This window comes from Nomascus leucogenys, chromosome 7b (assembly GCF_006542625.1).
Source record: "Nomascus leucogenys isolate Asia chromosome 7b, Asia_NLE_v1, whole genome shotgun sequence".
Taxonomy (NCBI): domain Eukaryota; kingdom Metazoa; phylum Chordata; class Mammalia; order Primates; family Hylobatidae; genus Nomascus; species Nomascus leucogenys.
The window spans coordinates 57472624-57491789 of record NC_044387.1 but is presented as its reverse complement, the minus strand read 5'-3'; the positions used below and the strand labels follow the sequence as shown (position 1 = coordinate 57491789).

The 19166-nt window shown below is 37.7% G+C and overlaps 1 protein-coding gene across 3 annotated transcripts in view; it reads right to left on the bottom strand.

The window, feature by feature from the left end:
• Positions 1-307: 307 nt before the first annotated feature.
• The window catches only part of HORMAD2 (HORMA domain containing 2), a 97982-nt gene continuing 79123 nt past the window's right edge, over positions 308-19166 (bottom strand). For 2 of the 3 annotated variants that reach the window (XM_012508090.1, XM_030816087.1), the window contains one exon: positions 308-1322. In XM_012508090.1, coding sequence (XP_012363544.1) covers positions 1218-1322 — 105 coding nt within the window. In that variant the 3' untranslated portion in view covers positions 308-1217. The remainder of the gene's footprint in view (positions 1323-19166) is intronic. The other variant, XM_003258062.3, reaches the window with a different exon arrangement.

Below are 19166 nucleotides of genomic sequence, written 5' to 3'. Positions count from 1 at the left end.
GGGAGGCTCCCTGGGGATTTTCCTACAGAGATTCACTTTAGTCTGGGTCAGAAGTCGCTGGTTCTCCATTTTGTGTGTGTGTGTGTGTGTGTGTGTGTGTGTGTGTGTGTGTGTGTGTTAGAATCTGGAGAGTTTTCCACAGTGCCTGAACCTAGTAGAAATGAGGCAGGCCTAGTAATCCATATTTTAACAAGCACTCCAGTTATTGATGTTCTCACTACACTTTACATTTGGAGAGATACTGATGTTAGCAAAGAAACTTTTCCTTTCTGTGTGAAAAAAGACGAGCAAAAAAAAAAAAAAAAAGTCTTGTATTTTCATTTTATTTAACCATAAGTCACACACTTAACATTTAACTTATTGGTCCTATCCATTTAAGTTAAATTACTAAACCTCATTTTATAAGTTACTAAATCTCATGTTATATAAATAATAGAAATAACACTTTAAGTCATTTATTGTTCATCTCATACTAATCATCAATTAAGTCTATCCAAATTCTTCCAGAATAAGGAAGGAACTACTAGCATCATTTGCAGGTTACAGACTGATAAACTGAAGTGCTTCTTGGGAAATATTTAATATAGGTCTTAAGAAAAGAGCCAGACTCCTGAACTGCAGCATGTTCCCTGTTTCAGATTGGCTAACAGAACAGGGCCTGGGGCCAGAGTTGAGGCAGGGCACATTTTGGTCCCACAATTAGCTGATCAACCTTGTGACTGAGGTTAACACACAAATCACACCTGGATAAGCACCTCCACACACATCCTATGCAATTCTGTGGGAATTTTTAATACAGCTAGAGAGGGATTCCAGTATACAGGTTACGACAAGTCAAAACATTTCACAGTAGTCTAAATACCTGAAGAGTTTAATTATGCAAAAAAAATCCTTCTTTCCTTTGAGAACAACAGCTTCTTTCCAAAATAACTGCTGTGGTTCTTTTACAAATATAATATAAAAGGTGCCTCATCTCTAACCCAGCTTTGAAGTAATGCTATCCAGAGGCAGCCCTATTGACCCTCTTTCCTTGTGGCAAAGTGGACTCATGTCCTACTTGGCCAGTAATTTAGCACTTAGTAACTGACAAAAAAATTGAGCAAAAAATTTAGAAAAAGGTTTTGGTAACAGGAATTTACTTTCCTGCTAAGACAGTTTATGCATGTTTTTACAAAATAAACTTATTTTAAAATAAATGTAGAAGGAGTATTTAGCTTTCATTTTCTGTTAGGGATGAAGACCTTCACTGGTTCACTGACCTTCCTCTTCTTCCTGGAGCACTCAGAACTTTGCTGACTGCACACAAAATTCATTCTTTGAATCTGTGAGAATCACCGGAGAGAGGCACAATTCAGCAGAGATTTTGACATCTGCACAAGACATATATAAGACAGGTAGACCAAGCATTAATCCCTCAAGCTGCATAACGGATCCAAACCTGCTTTCCTGTGGGCTGGTTTGGCCCTGCACAGAGGCCCTGCTGCCAGTATCAGAGTCTGGTATTCCAAGTTTCAGGAGATGAGGTCCCTTGGAGGCAACCAGTTTCTGAGACAGTTTCTTGGCTCTCTCTAGTGAATTCAACACATCCAACTCTTGAGAGAAGGCTTGTTAAGGTGTGGGGCCAACAAGAAGCAATTAAGGTTTAGGAGAGATCTAGGGCACTGACTGCTTTAGAGGCAAATGTAATTTAAGTCCCAATTTCAGGTAGCAGAGACATACTGCCCTGTCTTTTCTATCGTATGTTCAGAATAATGAATTAAGAAGAACTATAACCTTTCTACTGAGGTGAATGTTATTGATGAAAGGGCAGTTGGTTAGTGAATCATTATAGATACATATTTTGCCATTGAGTTTGGCTTTGGTAAACATTTTAGAACTTATTTTTGCTTAACTGGGTGAATAATTAGATATATTATAATCTGCCAAACAATCCCTAATGCCTGGAATTCCAAGAAACACATAGAGGACATTTATATATTTTCCAGCCACTAGATGGGAGAAAAGGTTTTTCCATGTCCTGTGTTTTTTCTTTGGAAGGAAAATGGAATAAGATATATATATATATTTTTTTTTTAAAGCAAGACTTGTGAGAATATATAGTAGAGTTTCCAAAATTATCCTTTTTGTCCTTTGTAGGAGAGGCATGTTATTATTATTGATATGTTATTATAACAAAATAGTGGAAGTGCAAATAAAATATTTAAGTGCCATTTAGGAACAAAGATTGGGTATCAAAATGGCTAACTTAAGTACTAATTCATCCTTCAGTTTTAGAAAGCAGTTGAATTTCTGATCCCAGAAACCACAAATTCCCTTTGGTAGCTATACAAAACTCTGAGAAAATATATAGAGCAGCCCCTCAAATAACTCGTTTACTTACATGTAAAAATTTGAAATGGGCTGCTCTAAAGGAAAGGAAATAGCAACGCAAAAAGTCAAAGCATAAAAACCAAGTTGTTATCTGGGAGATGAATTTGTTATGGTTTGACTGTAGGAAAAATGTATCTGGTGAAAGTTAGCTTGTTGCTTGGCCATGCTTTCCATTCAAACCAAACTATCCTCACTTCTATCAAATCTCGGTACACATGAAAGAAGGGAAGATGAGTGTACCAGTTCTCAACTGACCAGTTGACCTGATGGTTTAATACTTTTGTTCTCTTTTTCTTTCATTGTTCAAATAAGTCCAAAGTTTAATTACAAGTTGCAGAACTGTAATTTTATTGCAGTGAGTCAAAATATCTTCAATATCTCAAGGTAATAGTGAGGCCTGGGAACTCTCAATGGTTTATAGAAAATTCATGGGCTGAAAAACAAGTATGTTATCAGCCAGGGGACACTTCTTAACATAGACAAATAACATATACACACTATATAAACCAACAAATTCATCCACACAAAGGAACATTTGAGAAATATTTTTCAGATGTATTCCAACTGGCTGAGTTTGTACACTTGACGCCAAAGCCAACAAGCCAAGCAAACGGCCAGTAATCAGGCAGGCTAGAAAGATTATCTGGATGATCTGAACATCAGATGATCATCAAACGACTTCTAATACTTTTCATATTATATTTTAAACATACAGCTTTTTAAAGTGTTTCTTTTTTAATTATTAAGTGTTTCCTGATGCAGACTAACAAGACGCTACTATGATCTGTTTACCAATACAGCCTCAGGAGTAGAGTATCCACATATGTATCTGAAAAAAGCCCTGAAGATATGCTTTCTGTACATGATGTTGCCCTACTTTCCATCTTTGGTTTAGTAACATATTCTCCATTTGGGAAGCCAAAAAGTAGGCTTTGCCTTAAGCACAAATAGGATACCCAGCTGATTTGGTAGCAGTATTTGGGAAGCTCTAGAAGGGATCCCTTCTTCTAAATGACTCTTTTTAATCACTTATTCCTTTATTCACTCCCTTTAAAAATGCTTGTTACTTGAATGTTCTCCCAAAGTTCTGTCTTTGGCTGTCTTTCTCCTTATTCTCCACACCTTCCCTGAGTGATCTTATCCACTTCTAGGAATCAATTACCATTCATAAGCAAAGACCCCCACATTTATGTTTACAGCCTAGATCTTCCTTCTGAACTTCAGATCCATGAGTGTATCCAACTGCCGACTAAAAGTCTCCACATAGGTATTCCAAAGAAAACTCAAGTGCTGTCTGCCCAAATTGGAATTCATCATCTGCTTCTCTAAGCCTTACCCAATCTTCGTTCTCACTCACCCAAGGTGTCCAAGTTAAAAATCAGAGAATCATCCACGACTACTCCATCATTCTCATGCTAGCATCTAATTAATCACTAATTCCTTTTGATCCTACCTCCTTAATAGCTCTCAAATCCATCCATTGTCCTCTATTCCCATTACTTCTTTAGTGCAGGCAAACATCATCTCCCAATCACTGGTCCCTACTCCCACTATGACTGCTTCTCCAATCCATTCTATACTCTGGAGCATATGCAGATCTGACCACATCACTCTTCTGCCTCATCAGTCATCCATGGATAACTTCCCATGGACCTCAGAATAAAGTCTAGGTGCTTTATGGCCTTGGCCTATTTCTGCAGCTCCATCTTCCCCCACACTTAACCACTAATGGGCCCTGCTTGCCCCACTCTGGACTTTATCTTTAATGCCCACTCCCACGCTTTGCTCCTCTCTTCTTTGTTTGGCCCAGGGGCAGCTCCATAGTTTCTTCTGCCTGCTGGGCTTCCCTGACACCCCCACTGCTGTGTTCTGTTCTTACCCCTTTTGTAGGATTTACTATACAGTATTATCAGGCCTACTTAGTAGTCTTCCCATCCAGAATATAAACTCCTTGAGGTTAGTGCCATTTTTTTTTTTTTTTTTTTTTTGAAACGGAGTCTCACTCTGTCGCCCAGGCTAGAGTACAGTCGTGCAATCTCGGCTCCCTGCAACCTCCATCTCCCAGGTTCAAGCAATTCTCATGCCTCAGCCTCCCAAATAGCTGGGATTACAGGTACCTGCCACCATGCCCAGCTAATTTTTGTATTTTTAGTAGAGACAGGGTTTTACCATATTGGCCAGGCTAGTCTCAAACTCCTGACTTCAGGTGATCCACATGCGTTGTCCTCCCAAAGTGCTGAGATTACAGGCATGAGCCACTGCGCCTAGCCCCAATATTTTCATCATTTGTGTATTCTCAGTTCCTGCCATCTGGTAGATGCTCTTTAATTATTGGCTGAATGAATGAACGCATAAATGAAACTGATTTTAAGCCAGGCCATGAGCTGGGCACGAAAAACATATCTCTAGTAATACAAAGATCAATGAGACATAGTTGGTTTCCCAGAATTGAGCCTTGTAAAGGAGAGACACTAAGTACACAATTACAATATAATGCAATACAATGTAGTGCCAAAATAGACATTCAGCAATTTCATTCAGCAGTTATTTATTGAGTGTCAGCTATGTGCATGGCACTCTTCTAGGTGTTTGGGACCTATCAGTGAACAAAAGAGATAAAAATTCCTGCCCCATGAATTTTACAATCTGGTCGTGTTACTTTTTGGCTTCATACTTTCCAATGTCATCCATTGCTTTTAGGACAAAGTCCAAAAATGGCCTTTCATACCCCAGACATAGTTCTTTACATTTTCAGGGGAGGGAAAGTGTCACAGACCCTGATGAAAGCTATGCACTCTCTCCTCAGAAAAATGCTCACACCTCCACTCACTAATCTACTTTGGCAGGCTGTTTGAGGGGCTACTAGACCCCCTGAGTATTTCCCAGTTAGAGTTATGGCTTCTCAGGCCCTGGCTGTGCCTAGCCTCATATCTTGCTTCTCATACCTTGCTTCCTCTTGATTCTAAACCTTTGCACATGATGTTCCTTCTGCCTAAAATGTTCTTTCCCCTCCATTGCCTTCCCTTTTTGCCTAGTTGATTCCTACTCATTCTTCAGATCCCAGATAAAAAAAAAATTATTTCCTCAGAGAAATTCTCTCCATCCCAAATAAGTTAGGTCTCCCAATCACAGAACTGTATAGAGTTCTAGGAGATTAGGAACATGCATGTCTTGGTTACGTTTGTATCACTGTATAGCAAGTGCCTTAACACAGTAAAGGCTCAATAAATACTTTTTGATGAATGAATTTTCAAAGAGCACTCTGCCTGCAGTGCAGAAATGTATTGGAGACATCAGGCAGATACAAGTGATGAGTTACAGTGGTAGACAGGTGATAACTTGCATGGCAGTGGAGATGGAGAGAAGTTAAAATTGAGAGATATATTTGGCAGGTAGAGCCAGGAGGATCGCTAATTGGATACCATGGTAAGAGAGAGATAGATGGGTCAATAATAACTGCACAGTTTCTAGTTTGGCTAACTGCATGCATGGAGGTGCTGTTCTCTCAGGTTGAGAACAATGGGAGTTTTGAACCTGCTGAATTTGGAGTGCCTACAAAACTTTCGCGTGGACATGTTGAATCGGGGGCTATCTGTGGAAGTCTGAAGTTCAGGAAAGAGGTCTGGGTTGGAGATGTAAATTTGAAAGTCATAAGCATACGGAGGATAACTAATGCCATGGGTGTGGAAGAGTTTGCTTATTGAAAGATCAGAGTGTGGGAAGGGAAAGGATCATGACATAGCCTAAGGAAATCTAACATTTAGAGATGAGTTAGAGGATGAGCCAACAAAGGAGACTGAGAAAGAGAGAGATAAAAGAAGACTAGCAGACTGTCATGTCGAGAAAGCCAGGGGAAGGGGGTTTTAAGAAGAGGGAGTGGAGAAATTAAAAGGTGGTGGTCAATAGTGTTAGGTGTTGCTGAGAGGGCAAGGAAGACGAGGACTCAAATATGTCCACTTGATTTCACCACATGGGGTTTCCTTAGTGCATTGGGTTGGTGAGGGTAGAAGTCACCTTGAAGTCATCTGAAGAGTGAATAAAAGATTAAAGAAATTGAGACAAGTACACAAAGTTTTATAGAAGTCCAGAGGAAGGGACCAACTGAGGCTGGGGAATTTAGAGAAGGCTCCTTAGAAGAGAGACATTGAGCTGAGAATTGAAGGAAGAGCAGCAGTTCACCAGACTGGAAATGGTGGTGGGAGCAGGGGGAGGTTACTCTAGGCAGAAAGTTCAATATGTTTAAAGACAATGAAACATGAAAAGACATGGAAAATATATGAGATGGTAGGAAATGTCCATTTATTAGATTAGCTCTTATGGTTAGGTATTATGTATCCAACCTACTCCTGTTAAAAATGTAAATTCCCCTGGAATTTTTACTCAATATGATGTTAGTGTAAGTGAATTTACAAAGTGGTCTCCAAGTGTCAGCCTATTAAAAGCAGAGCCTCACAGGCTTTGGAAAAAAGACAGATATGTTGTGACACAGGAAGGGCAGTTCAGGGCACGGTACTTGTTTTGCATGAGGAGGTAGACCTGCATGGGGAACCAAGGGAGCAGGCAGCCCCAGGTAGCCAGGAAATACGATGAGTTTTGTGCCTGGGGTGAGTGTAGTGAATTTTGCTCACTTTGAAATTATTTTTCAAGTCAGATCTGGCAAAATGTTTTCCCTTGAGAAAACCAGTCCTCACCAGTATAAATTTGTAGTTAAGTTTATGTCTAGAATCTTTGGATTTGGCAGTTTCCAGGTCAAAGATTTCTATGGTTCAAAGGATCTATGTCCCTAAAAGTAAGTTATACCACTGATGTTAGTTTTGATTCCCTTAACATTTATATCTTTGGCACAATGAAAGGTAGATCAACAGTAATTATAAAATAAATGCTATTAACATAAATGAAGTTTATGTTAACATTGTGATGAATAAGCAGTAAGAAAGCAAATGCTTTGAGAGAATACTTACGTCCAACACCAGTGGAGCTGTAAGCTTTCTTGATATGTTGGTACAGTAAAGGAAAGAAAGGAGTAAAACATGACAAAAATTATCCAAGTTTGTGGTAATGCCATTGACCAAGATTGGAAATAGAAGAAGTTGAGGGAGTGGGAGGTGGGAAAATGGTGGGGAAGATAGATGGAGAAATAATTGACTCTGTTTTTAAGATTCTGAATTAGATGTGAGATATCCAAATGAAGATGCTCACCAGGCGTTGACTATGTGAACTGGATCTAAGGATGGAGGAAATCACATCAAGAGCACACTGGGAAATGTCTCATGTTTTACTGGGACTTATGAGGGGTTTGCCCATTCAATTAATTTCTTTATCTTCTGTAGGTTGTGACCAGAGTTCTGGACCATGACTATCTTTATTTAGGAGGTAAATGTGTATTCTTCTTAGGCTCATAATCAGATATTTCCATTTATCTCCAAAAGTTATTACATAAGTTCTTCCTTACTCCTTTCTCTAAGGCATCATATGACTTTGAAAGTTTTATAATTAATTCATTTATTTGATAAATGTTTTTTGAGCACCTTCTCTGTGCCAGACATTGTGTTAAACACTAAAGATACAAAGCTGATCAAGACACTTCATGTCCTCAAAGAAGGCTGGTACAGGGAAACAAACAGGTTACAGAGGAAATGACAGAGTCATGTATAGGGTACAGCAGGGGTTCCAAAAAGATCTTATCAGTTCTTTCTGGGGAGGCCTGGCAAGGTTTCAAAAGGGATATAAGCTTGAACTAAGTAATGCAAGATGAGCAGACATTCACCAGGCAAACAGCGTTAGGAAATGGGGTTGCAGACTTTAGACAGAAGGAGCACAGGTACAGGGATATAAAGCAGGATACCTCTGGGGAATTGGGTATAGTTCAATGGGGCTAACAGGAAGTGGTAGGCTGGGTCAGACAATGTCATTCTTTAAAGTTTGGACTTTGTAATGGGAGTTTGTAATGGAGTGCCCCAAAGGGTTCCAAGAGTAGGTCTATTTTAGAAAGATCCCTATGGCAGCAGTGTGAAGGGTGGATTGGAGAGGAGTAAGACGAGAAGCAGTGAGGCTACTTCAGAAAAGGAATGATCTGAGCAAGACCAAAAGCTGCAGTGAAGTTAGAGGGAAAACATTAAAAGGATAGAGGGCTCAGGAGAGACAGAATGAGTGCCTGAACCTGAGCCCTACCATGACTTGATCATTAATTGGAATAACCACAGGTATAGTAAAGGAAAGAAAGGAGTAAAACATGACAAAAATTACCCAAGTTTCTGGTAATGCCAGTGACCAAGATGGGAAATAGAAGTTGAGGGAGTAGGAGGTAGGAACATGGTAGGGAAGATGGATGAAGAAACAACTGACTCTGTTTTCAATATTCTGAATTGGAATGAGATATCCAAACGAAGATGTCCACCAGGCATTGACTATGTGACCTGGAGCTAAGGATGAAGGAAATTGCATCTAGGGCACATATTGAAAGAAGTATTCACTTGGGACAAAAGAAAGGATATCACTTCTTCTGAGGTCCGAAGGAACAAGGTAAAATGGATACAGATATAGGTAAACATTTAAATATGAGAGCAGAAAGTTGAATGATTTATGTTTGATGGCCTTAATTATTTCTATGAAGTAGAGTTTAGGTCATCTCTTTCTAGAGAGCAAATTGGTCTTGGGTGGCACTTAAAACACTTAAGTGGTAAAAGTGTAGAATGGTCATTTGGACAATGGGAAAAGTAGTTGATCAGAGATTTGTAAAAATAATGTAGAGTTTTACTTAGGATCCAGATAGCTTTAAGACATATTACCTTCAAATTAAACATTTGAATGCTTACAACAGACTATATACTAAAAAATCACATATGTTATGTCATTTATTCCTCACAATAACTGTGTGTGATGGGAGGGGGAGTTGTTATTCCTCTTGTACAGATGTAGAAACTGAAGCTCAGAGAAGTGAAATGATTTATCCAGTTCACCCATTTAGTAAGTGCAAGTTTTGAACCCAAGTCTCCTGATTTCAAGTTTAGTGCTCCTTATAATTTGTTTCTTCAACCCAAAGGGGAAATCAAGGTAAAACATTATAGAAGAGACTATAAGAATTCTTTGTAGGGCCCTTAAGCTTCTACTTGGGGTTGATCTTTCCTTGGGCACAGCCTATTGGGACTTCAAACTAAACATAGTCAAAGTCAAATTTATTGTTATTCCTTTGTAACCAATTTTTCCTCATGACTCTACAATTTCTGTAAATCATCATTTCCCAGTCATCAAAGGTGGAAAACAGTCACCTTAGATTCATCCCTCGTCTCCTAATGCCTACACAGTGTTCTTGTAATGAGTAAATGGAATAGCACAGATAGAGCACTTGGTATAACCTCTTACATGTGCAAGTCATTCAGTGACTGACAGTTATCATAATTCCTACTGCCACAGGAATCCCCAACTCCAGGCAAATTGGATATTTGTGGTACACTGAAAAATGAGCCCCAAAAGATGTCCATGTCCTAAATTCTGGAGCCTGTGAATGTGACCTTACATGGCAAAAATATAAAAGTGGGGCATCTCTACAGATGTAATAAAGGATCTTGAAATGAAAAGTTTTTCTTAATTATGAAGGTGGACCCTAAATGTAATCATATGTATCCTTGTAAGACAGAGGCAATGGGAGATGTGAACACAGACAGAAGAGAAGACAATGTGACAATAGGGTCAGAGACTGTTGTGACCAGGAATGCCAGCAGCTACTAGAAGCTGGACGAGGCAAAGAATAGAACTTCTCTTAGAGCCCCCAGAGGGAGTGTGGCTCTGCTGACATCTTGATTTCAGACCACTCATATTGCTTTTGGACTTCTGGCATCTAGAATTGTGAGAGAATACATTTTTGTTGTTTTAAGCTACCAAACTTGTAATTTGTTACAGCAACCAAGGGAACTAATCCTCCAAACATACCACATTCTTTTCCCTCTTCTCTATTTCCTCTAGATTTAAGAAAACAGAAATCCTCCATTACTTTCTTTCTTTTAAATTTTGAATAATTCCTTCAAGGCCAATTTCTAATAGTACTTCATCCACAAAGCCTCTCTTGCTCCTTTAATTTGACATGAACTTCCTTTCTAATGAATATCCACACTACATTTTTGTAATTGAATGTTTCTGACAACAGAAATATTTGTAAACAAATTGTCTTATACCTGGATTAGATTTTTATTTAGGAATTCATGTGTATTAATTTTTTGGCCTTTTGGCTGTCTGCAATGCTTTACACAATGTCTTTCACACAGTAGGTATCAATAATTCTTTGCTACACTACCTCTACTACTTACAAAAGTGTTCAGTTACACATTTATTCATACATTCAAAAGCCGTACTGTCTAATATGACAGCTATTAGCTACATGTGGCCATTTACATTTAAATTAATCAAAATGAAATAAAACTTAAAATTTACTTCCTCAGTTGCATTAGCCACATTTCTGGTGCTTAATAGACACATGTGGTAAGTGGCTACCTATTTGACATCACAGATACAGAACATTTTTATTATCATGGAAAGTTCTATTGGACAGAGCTATTCTACATGGCAATCTTGAATATTATATAAGTAAATAGAAAATTTCTTAGGGATTATGGTGATAATATATAATATAATATAATATATATGGTGATATATATTCCTATATAGATACTAGAAATAATGTTTCCTCAAAACACAAAGGCATATTATTATAAAAATCATGTTTCCCAAGATTAATTCATCAAATAAATGTAATCTCAATCAAAATTCCAATAATATGTCTGTTGGAACTTGTTAGGCTGATTCTAATAGTCATCTGAAAGAGAAAATATATGGGAAAACCTTAAGAAGAAAGAATAATGAAAAGGAAGAATAATGAGGGGAATAATAATAATAAAGAGAATAAAAAAAGAAGAATGAAGAATAAAGAAAAAGAATAATAATAATAAAAATAAAGGGAATAAAGAAAAAGAAGAAGAATGAGGGGAAACAGTTACCCTACCAGATATCAAAAGCTACTATAAAATTAAGGTAAGTAAAAACTATATCACAAGAGTAGATATATGGATCAGTGAAATAGAAGAGAAAAATCTAAAAACAAACCTATGCTTTGGTTTACAAAAAAGGTGGCATTTCAATTACCAGGGAAAAGGCAGAGTATTCAGGTGGTATCAATAAAATGGGAAAAAGTTATCATACTGGGGGAAATATCCCAGCTAACTTAAGGAAACAAATGTGTAAACCCAAACTACAAATCTATTGAAACAAAATATAGAAAAAATTATTTATAACTTTAGCATTGAGAAGACCCTCTTAAGCAACATATAAAATGTATAAAATGATGAGACCATGGAAAGACATCTGCATTCATAGATTGAAAGACAATATGGTTAAGATGTCAATACTACCCAAAGCAATCTACAGACTCAACACAACCTTTGTCAAAATCCCAAAAAAATTTTTTGCAGAGATAGAAAAACCCATTCTAAAATTTATATGGGATCTCAAGGATCTCCAAATGACCAAAACAATCTTGAATAAGAAAAACAAAGTTGGAGGTCTCACATTTCCTGATTTCAAAGCTTACTACAAACCTACAGTAATCAAAACAGTGTGGTACTGGCATAAAGACAGGCATATAGACCAATGGAGTAAAGAGCCCAGAAATAAACCCTCATGTATATGGTCAAATGATTTTCAATGAGGAAAGATAATCTTTTCAACAAAAGCTGTTAAGAAAATGGAATATCCATATGCAAAAGACTGAGGTTGGACCTTTATCTTAGATCATACACAAAAGTTATCTCAGAAAAGATCAAAGACCTAAACTTAAGAGCCAAAACAAGAAAACATAGGGAAAATCTTCATAACATTGGAATTAACAAGGATTTCTTAGATATGACATAAAAAACAAAGGCAAAAGACAAAATAGGTAAATTGGACTTCAAAATTTAAAACTTTTGTGCATCAAAGGATGCTATTACCAAGAAGGCAACCCATGGAATGAGAGAAAATATTTGCAAATCATATACCTAATAATGGATTAATGTCCAAAATGTATGAAGCATTCCTGCAACTCAACAACAAAACAACCTGATTTTAGTGGGTATGGTGGCTGACACTTGTAATCCCAGCTACTCAGGAGGCTGAGGCAGGAGGATCACCTGAGCTCAGGAGTTTGAGACCAGCCTGGGCAACATAGTGATATGCTGTCTCTTAAAATATAAACCAGCAAAAAAACAAACAAAATCCTGAGTTTAAGATGGGCAAAGAACTTGAAGAGACATTTCTCTAAATAAGATATGCAATTAGCCAATGAGCACATGAAAAGATGCTCAATATCACTATCATCAGAGATGCAAATTAAAGCCACAAAGATATACCACTTCATACTCATTATAATAGTTATTATTAAAAAAACAGAAAATAACAAGTTGGGGATGATGTGAAGAAACTGGAACCCTTGTGCATTGCTGGTAGAAATGTTAAATGGTGCAGCTGCTGTGGAAAATAGTAGGGCACTTCTTCAAAATATTAAAAATAGAATTACCATATTATCCAGCAATTCCACTGCTGGGTACATACCCAAAAGGACTGAAAGCAGGAACTTGAACAAATATTTGTACACCCATGTTCATAGCAGCGTTATTCACAATAGCCAAAAGGTAGAAGCAACCCACCTGTCCATCAATAGATGAACGGATAAACAAAATATGGTATATACAGACAATGGAATATTATTCAGCTTTAAAAGGAAAGATATTCTGATACATGCTCAAACATGAATGAACCTTGAGGACATTATGCTAAGTGAAATAAGCCAGTCAAAAAAGAACAAATATTATATAATTCCACTTGTGTAAGGTATATAGAGTAGTCAAATTAATAGAGACAGAAAATAGAATGATGATTGCCAGGGACTATGGGGAGAGGGAGATGAGGAGTTATTGTTTAATGGGTATAGAGTTTCAGTTTGGGAAGATGAAGAAACTTCTGGAAATGGATAACGGTGACAGTTGCACAACAATGTGAATACACTTGATGCCACTGAACTGTACCCTTAAAAATTGTTAAAATTGCAAATTATATATTATGTATATTTTACCACAATAAAAAATCAACACAAAAATAAAAATAAAAATAAAAAGTCAGCACATGGCCGGGCATGGTGGTTCATGCCTGTAATCCCAGAACTTTGGGAGACTGAGGCAGGTGGATTACTTGAGCCCAGTGGTTTGAGAACAGCCTAGGCAACATGGAGAAACTCCATCTCTACAAAAAATACAAAAAATTAGCTGAGCGTGGTGGTACATGCCTGTAATCCCAGCTACTCAGAAGGCTGATGTGGCAGAAGATTGCTTGTGCCCAGGAGGCAGAGGTTGAGGTGAGCCAAGATTGTGCCACTGCACTGTGGCCTGGGCAACAGAGTGAGACCCTGTCTCAAAAAAACAAAAAAAAGAAAATAAAATCAGCACATGATTTATAAAAATGACAAAACCATAAAAAATAAGCATCTTTTCTGAGCTAATACAATCTTTGAACAGGACTATATCCAGATAATCAAAAACTTCAAATATCTTCTGGCCCCCTAGGTATCTATCCTAGAGATATGCTCCCATATATGCATAAAGAGTCATGTTCAAGGACATTCCTGAAGCAATGTTCCTAAGAAAAAGTAAAAACTTAAATGTTCATCAATATAAAAAACTTGAAATAAACCTAGAACACTTTAATACCAAGGATTACTATGCCACAGTTAAAAAGAATGAGGTTCATTTAAGTATACTAATAGGAAAGAATCTGTAAGACATATGTTAAGTGAAAAAAGTAAGTTTGAAAAAAGGACAACATTATTGCATTTGTGATTTTAAGATGTCCACAAATCGCCAGGTGTGGTGGCTCACGCCTGTAATCCCAACACTTTGGGAGGCCGGGGAGGGTGGATCACCTGAGGTCAGGAGTTCAAGACCAGCCTGGTCAACATGGTAAAACCCTGTCTCTACAAAAATACGAAAATTAGCCAGGCATGATGGTGGGTGCCTGTAATCCCAGCTACTCTAGAGGCTGAGGCAGGAGAATTGCTTGAACCCGGGAGGCGGAGGTTGCAGTGAGCCGAGATTGCGCCACTGTACTTCAGCCTAGGCGACACAGCAAGACTCTGTCTCAAAAAAACAAAAAAAAAAAGATGTCCACAAATCAAATGTTTGCATGTATATACCTATATACAGTACTGCCTAATAGAAATAGAATGCAAGACACAATTACACACCAAATAATTTTAAATTTGAACTATATTTTAAAAAGAAGAAACGATGAAATTAAACTTTAATATTTAATTTAACCCAATATATTAAAAACTATCATTTTAATATGCGAATATTAAAATGATGGAGATATTTTACGTTCATTTTTTGTAGTACGTCCTCACAATCCAGCGTATATTTTATACCTACACCTCAATTCAAACTAGCCACATTTCAAGTGCTCAATAGCCACATGTGGCTAGTGGCTGCCGTATCAAACAACATATCGTGTGTGTGTATGTGTGTGTGTGTATGTGTGTGTGTGTGTATATTTTGAGACAGGGTCTCACTCTGTCACCTAGGCTGGGGTGCAGTGGTGCCATCCATGGCTTACTACAGCCTTGACTTCCCTGTCTCAGGTAATCCTCGCACATCAGCCTCCCGAGTACCTGGGACTACAGGCACACATCACCACGCCCAGCTAATTTTTGTATTTTTGGTAGAGATGGGCTTTCACCATGTTGCCCACGCTGGTCTCAAACTTCTGGGCTCAAGTTATCGGCCCACCCCAGCCTCCCAAAGTGCTGGGACTACAGATGTGAGCCACCATGCCCACCCTGTGTGTGTATTTTAAATGTAAAGGAAAAGGCATGGAATATCCTTACTGGCAGTTTTTGAACTATCTATGAGAATGTATTCATGTGTAAATTGTATTAAATATAATTAAACTTAAATTAAAAATATGAAGCTTCATATCAGTGTGTTAATTCTGTTTAAATTGTGTTTTCTATTACTTAACATGGTTATAATAATCAACATTTTTATTACTTTAATCTCTTTTATCCCCTTTATTTCAAAGTGATAAAAAATGTTACTGTAAAAATCTTTTTATTTGCAATCTTGCTTTATTTGCAAAGGTAAAAAAGAACATTTAAAAAAATAATGTTTATTAGGCTTTTAAAAATTAAAAAATATTCTAAAATATTATTAAATGCTTTTCAATAGAAAAATGTCAGTTACTTTCTTACTTTCAAATGCCTGAGTAAATAATTATGAATTCTGTGGTAGTTAAAGGTGGATACATTAAATACATAAACACGCTCAAGCACATACTTGAAGTAATTATAAAAATGAAAAAGTTGTTTCTTGGTTTGTGGCATGAATAGAGGAAATTTACAGGCAATGACATGATGGTGTCATTAGATGTACTAAAGTTTGACATACGTTTGCTGATTCTTCAAAAAAGAGATGAACAGATAATAGATACAGAATTAGAAATGCAATACCCCGCTTCTCACAGACTTGCTATGTAGGTCATTTGCTTGAACATGAGCCTCTATAAGTGCTTTAGCAGGTGTTGAGAGGAACATAGCATAACTGTAAGTACAGAAATGACTACAGAGATAGGTCCTATAAAATATCAGAAAAAGACCACTATGGTATGAAAATTGTCTAAGATGGAAGATCTCTATTGGTGTAATATCTAAACCTCAGGTCATAACTGCCTACTCTTGCTGGCAGGAAGGACAGACCAAAGTAGATAACACTTAGGAACTCTGGCCTCCCCAATAAAGTTACTCCACACAAGGCAGAGGCAGAGTTGCAAGATACAGTCACTAAGAAGTCAGATTTTCACTTTAAATTGGCCCTAAATTCAATTGAAGATAAATAAAAAAACCCCTAAAGTGAAGGAGTTGAGTGTTTAGAGTAAGGATAAGTTTTATACAAGGAGCACATACCTAAACTTAATTTTCATATTATTTATGCAGGAAATGATGAAACATTTTCAAAATTTCTAACACAAAATGGGAATAATCATACCTCTCCTCTTCCTGGTCTAGCTTTGAAAAAATATATTCAAACACTTTGCTGTAATTAACAGAATTTTCTACAGCATCAATTTAGTTCAAGTATAGTTATTTAATTGCTTCCATTTTTGTTAGTTTTATGTATCTATTTCAATAGCTAATACATTTACATAATATGCAATTCAAAAGGTAATATAAAAGTATATAGTGAAACTTTCCCTGCTATCCCAGAACCATTCAAGTCCCCTTCTAAAAGACAACCACTGTTACTAGTTTCTTTTACATCCTTGCAAAAACCATCTGTACTGTTGTCATTTCAAAATCAACTGCATCACTAAAAACTTAAAACTGGTATAAAATTCATGATATCACTCTCTTCAAGTTGTTTTATTAAATCTGGGCCAGGCCTGGCCACAGTAAGAGTAAATGAGGAAATGGAGGGTTGTGACCAAGTAACAGAACTATCTGCAGGGCCACTCTTGGTCTTTTACAGAGGTGAGCTTTCTTCCCATTCCTCCAGTTATTCTCCCCATTTAGAGAACACATATTTTCCTTCTGACTAAAGAAAATAAAAGAAAACCAAAGAATGGAAAGGTAAAAGAGGACGGTCAGACAAGCAGAAGATTCAAGGCACCATGCTAAGTGCTATGGTGGTGATAAGGGCAGGGCACAGTGGCAGCAGGACAGCAGGGATGGGCAGTAGAGTTCAAGGTAGTAAGGAACACAGATATGTAAACAACAAACTCTAACTAACATCCAACACAGGTAGGATGAAGTCAGGGCTAAATAAAGGTACAAGCAGTAGGCTGTAAGAATGTAGATGGAAAAGAAGAATGGAGAGAGGGACTTCATAAATTAGCCCTGGGCTGGCTGAGCATGTCTGACAAGCTTCTTTTCAGAGTGCACACATTTTCTCTGACTCATGAAAACTTAGAGCTGGGAGAATGCCAGAGCAGTGTGCTGAAGCTCAGTCAGTAAGGAAGTCTTTTGGAACCAACATGGAGAGGAAAAAACTAAGGACCTTGCATATACACAAAAAAATAGGAAAAATAATAAAAGCCCTCCTGCAGCTCACAACTGGTCTTCAGTAGTGAATCAGAAAAAAAAAAATGAGCATTTTCAAAAGCTTTACTATTTACTTAAAATCAGGGCTGCCAGGCGTTGCTCAACCCCAGGGGTGTCATTCACATTTCTGTGTATGTTTTAGGTATCCCTGGAATTATGCAGTACACAATCAGCACAGTCATGCATGGCAACCCTGATAGGGCAAACATTCGATTTTTGACTAACACTTTTTAAATTTCCCTATCACTAAGTTTTTACCTGAAATACAGGGTATTTCTTTTGGCTAATATTTCCTATGAAAGGTAAACCAAACATTTGGAATATACAAATATGTTTTCTTAAGAACTCAAGGTTGTTGAGTATAAACTGCAGCAAGGCTATGCTACAGAATATGGCTAGATTATATACCTAAAGTATGACATAATATACATATTTTCCAACCTATAAAGAATTTCCATGATGTGGTAGGGCTTCTCAGTTTCAAATTAAGCACTATTTACTTAGAAATGTAGGGCTATTTTGAATCTAGCTGGGCCAGAGAGCAGAGTGAAACAGTACTATGGCAGGGCATATGGTATATTTTTATTCTGAGGGCTTTCAAAATTCAATGATTAAGAGTTGAAACTCTCTGCCTTATTTTAGAAGAACTTTTCTAATTTTTCCCCATTGTCTCTCATTTCACTGGCATCATTCTAATTCAGTGAAGCTACAGATGTCCACCAATTTGAAAAACATGACAGTAGTTCATATAAAAGAATTTAAAAATCAGATACGAAACTGATTTTTTGTGACTAAAGTTTTACCACTACAGGGGCAGGCGCAGTGGCTCATGCCCGTAATCCCAGAACTTTTGGAGGCCGAGGTGGGCAGGTTGCTTGAGCTCAGGAGTTTGAGATCAACCTGGGCAACATGGTGAAACCCCATCTCTACCAAAAATACAAAAATTAGCCAGGAGTGGTGGTGTGCGCTTGTGGTTCCAGCTCCTTGGAAGCCTGGGGTGGGAGGATCGGGGGAGCCCTGGAAGTCAAAGCTGCAGTGAGCTGTGGATCACGTCACTGCATTCTAGCCGGGGTGATAGAGCAAGACCCTGGAAAGAAAGAAAGAGAAAGAGAGAAGGGGAGGGGGAAAGAGACAGAGAGAGACAGGAAGGGAGGGAGGGAGGGAGGGAGGGAGGGAGGGAAGGAAGGAAGGAAGGAAGGAAGGAAGGAAGGAAGGAAGGAAGGAAGGAAGGGAAAGGGGAAAGGGAAGGGGAAGGGAAGGGAGGGGAGGGGAGGGGAGGGGAGGGGAGGGGAGGGAGGAAGGAAGGAAAAGGAAAAGGAGAGGAGAGAAAGAAAGAAAGAAAGAGAAGAAAGGAAGGAAAGAAAGAGTGAGCGAGCTATACCACTACAGTTCATAATTCCTGGTTTTAATAATCCTGATTAGGAAGGGTCTAACCAAGTGAAATCAAGAAATATTTGTCATCCTTAGATATGGCTGTGTTTTATTCTCTTCTTTATGCTTTGTATAGTTGTTGATTATGTAGGAACCAAACGTTTAAGTTTTTTTTTTTTTTTTTTTTTTTTACTTTGTGGATATGAAGCTAACTCCTGGTGATTTTTAGAAGTTACCCACATTTTCCTCTTTTGTGGAAATATTTACACTGGGGATTTCCACTGAGAGAATTGAGGGAGCTCTTTTATTTTTATTT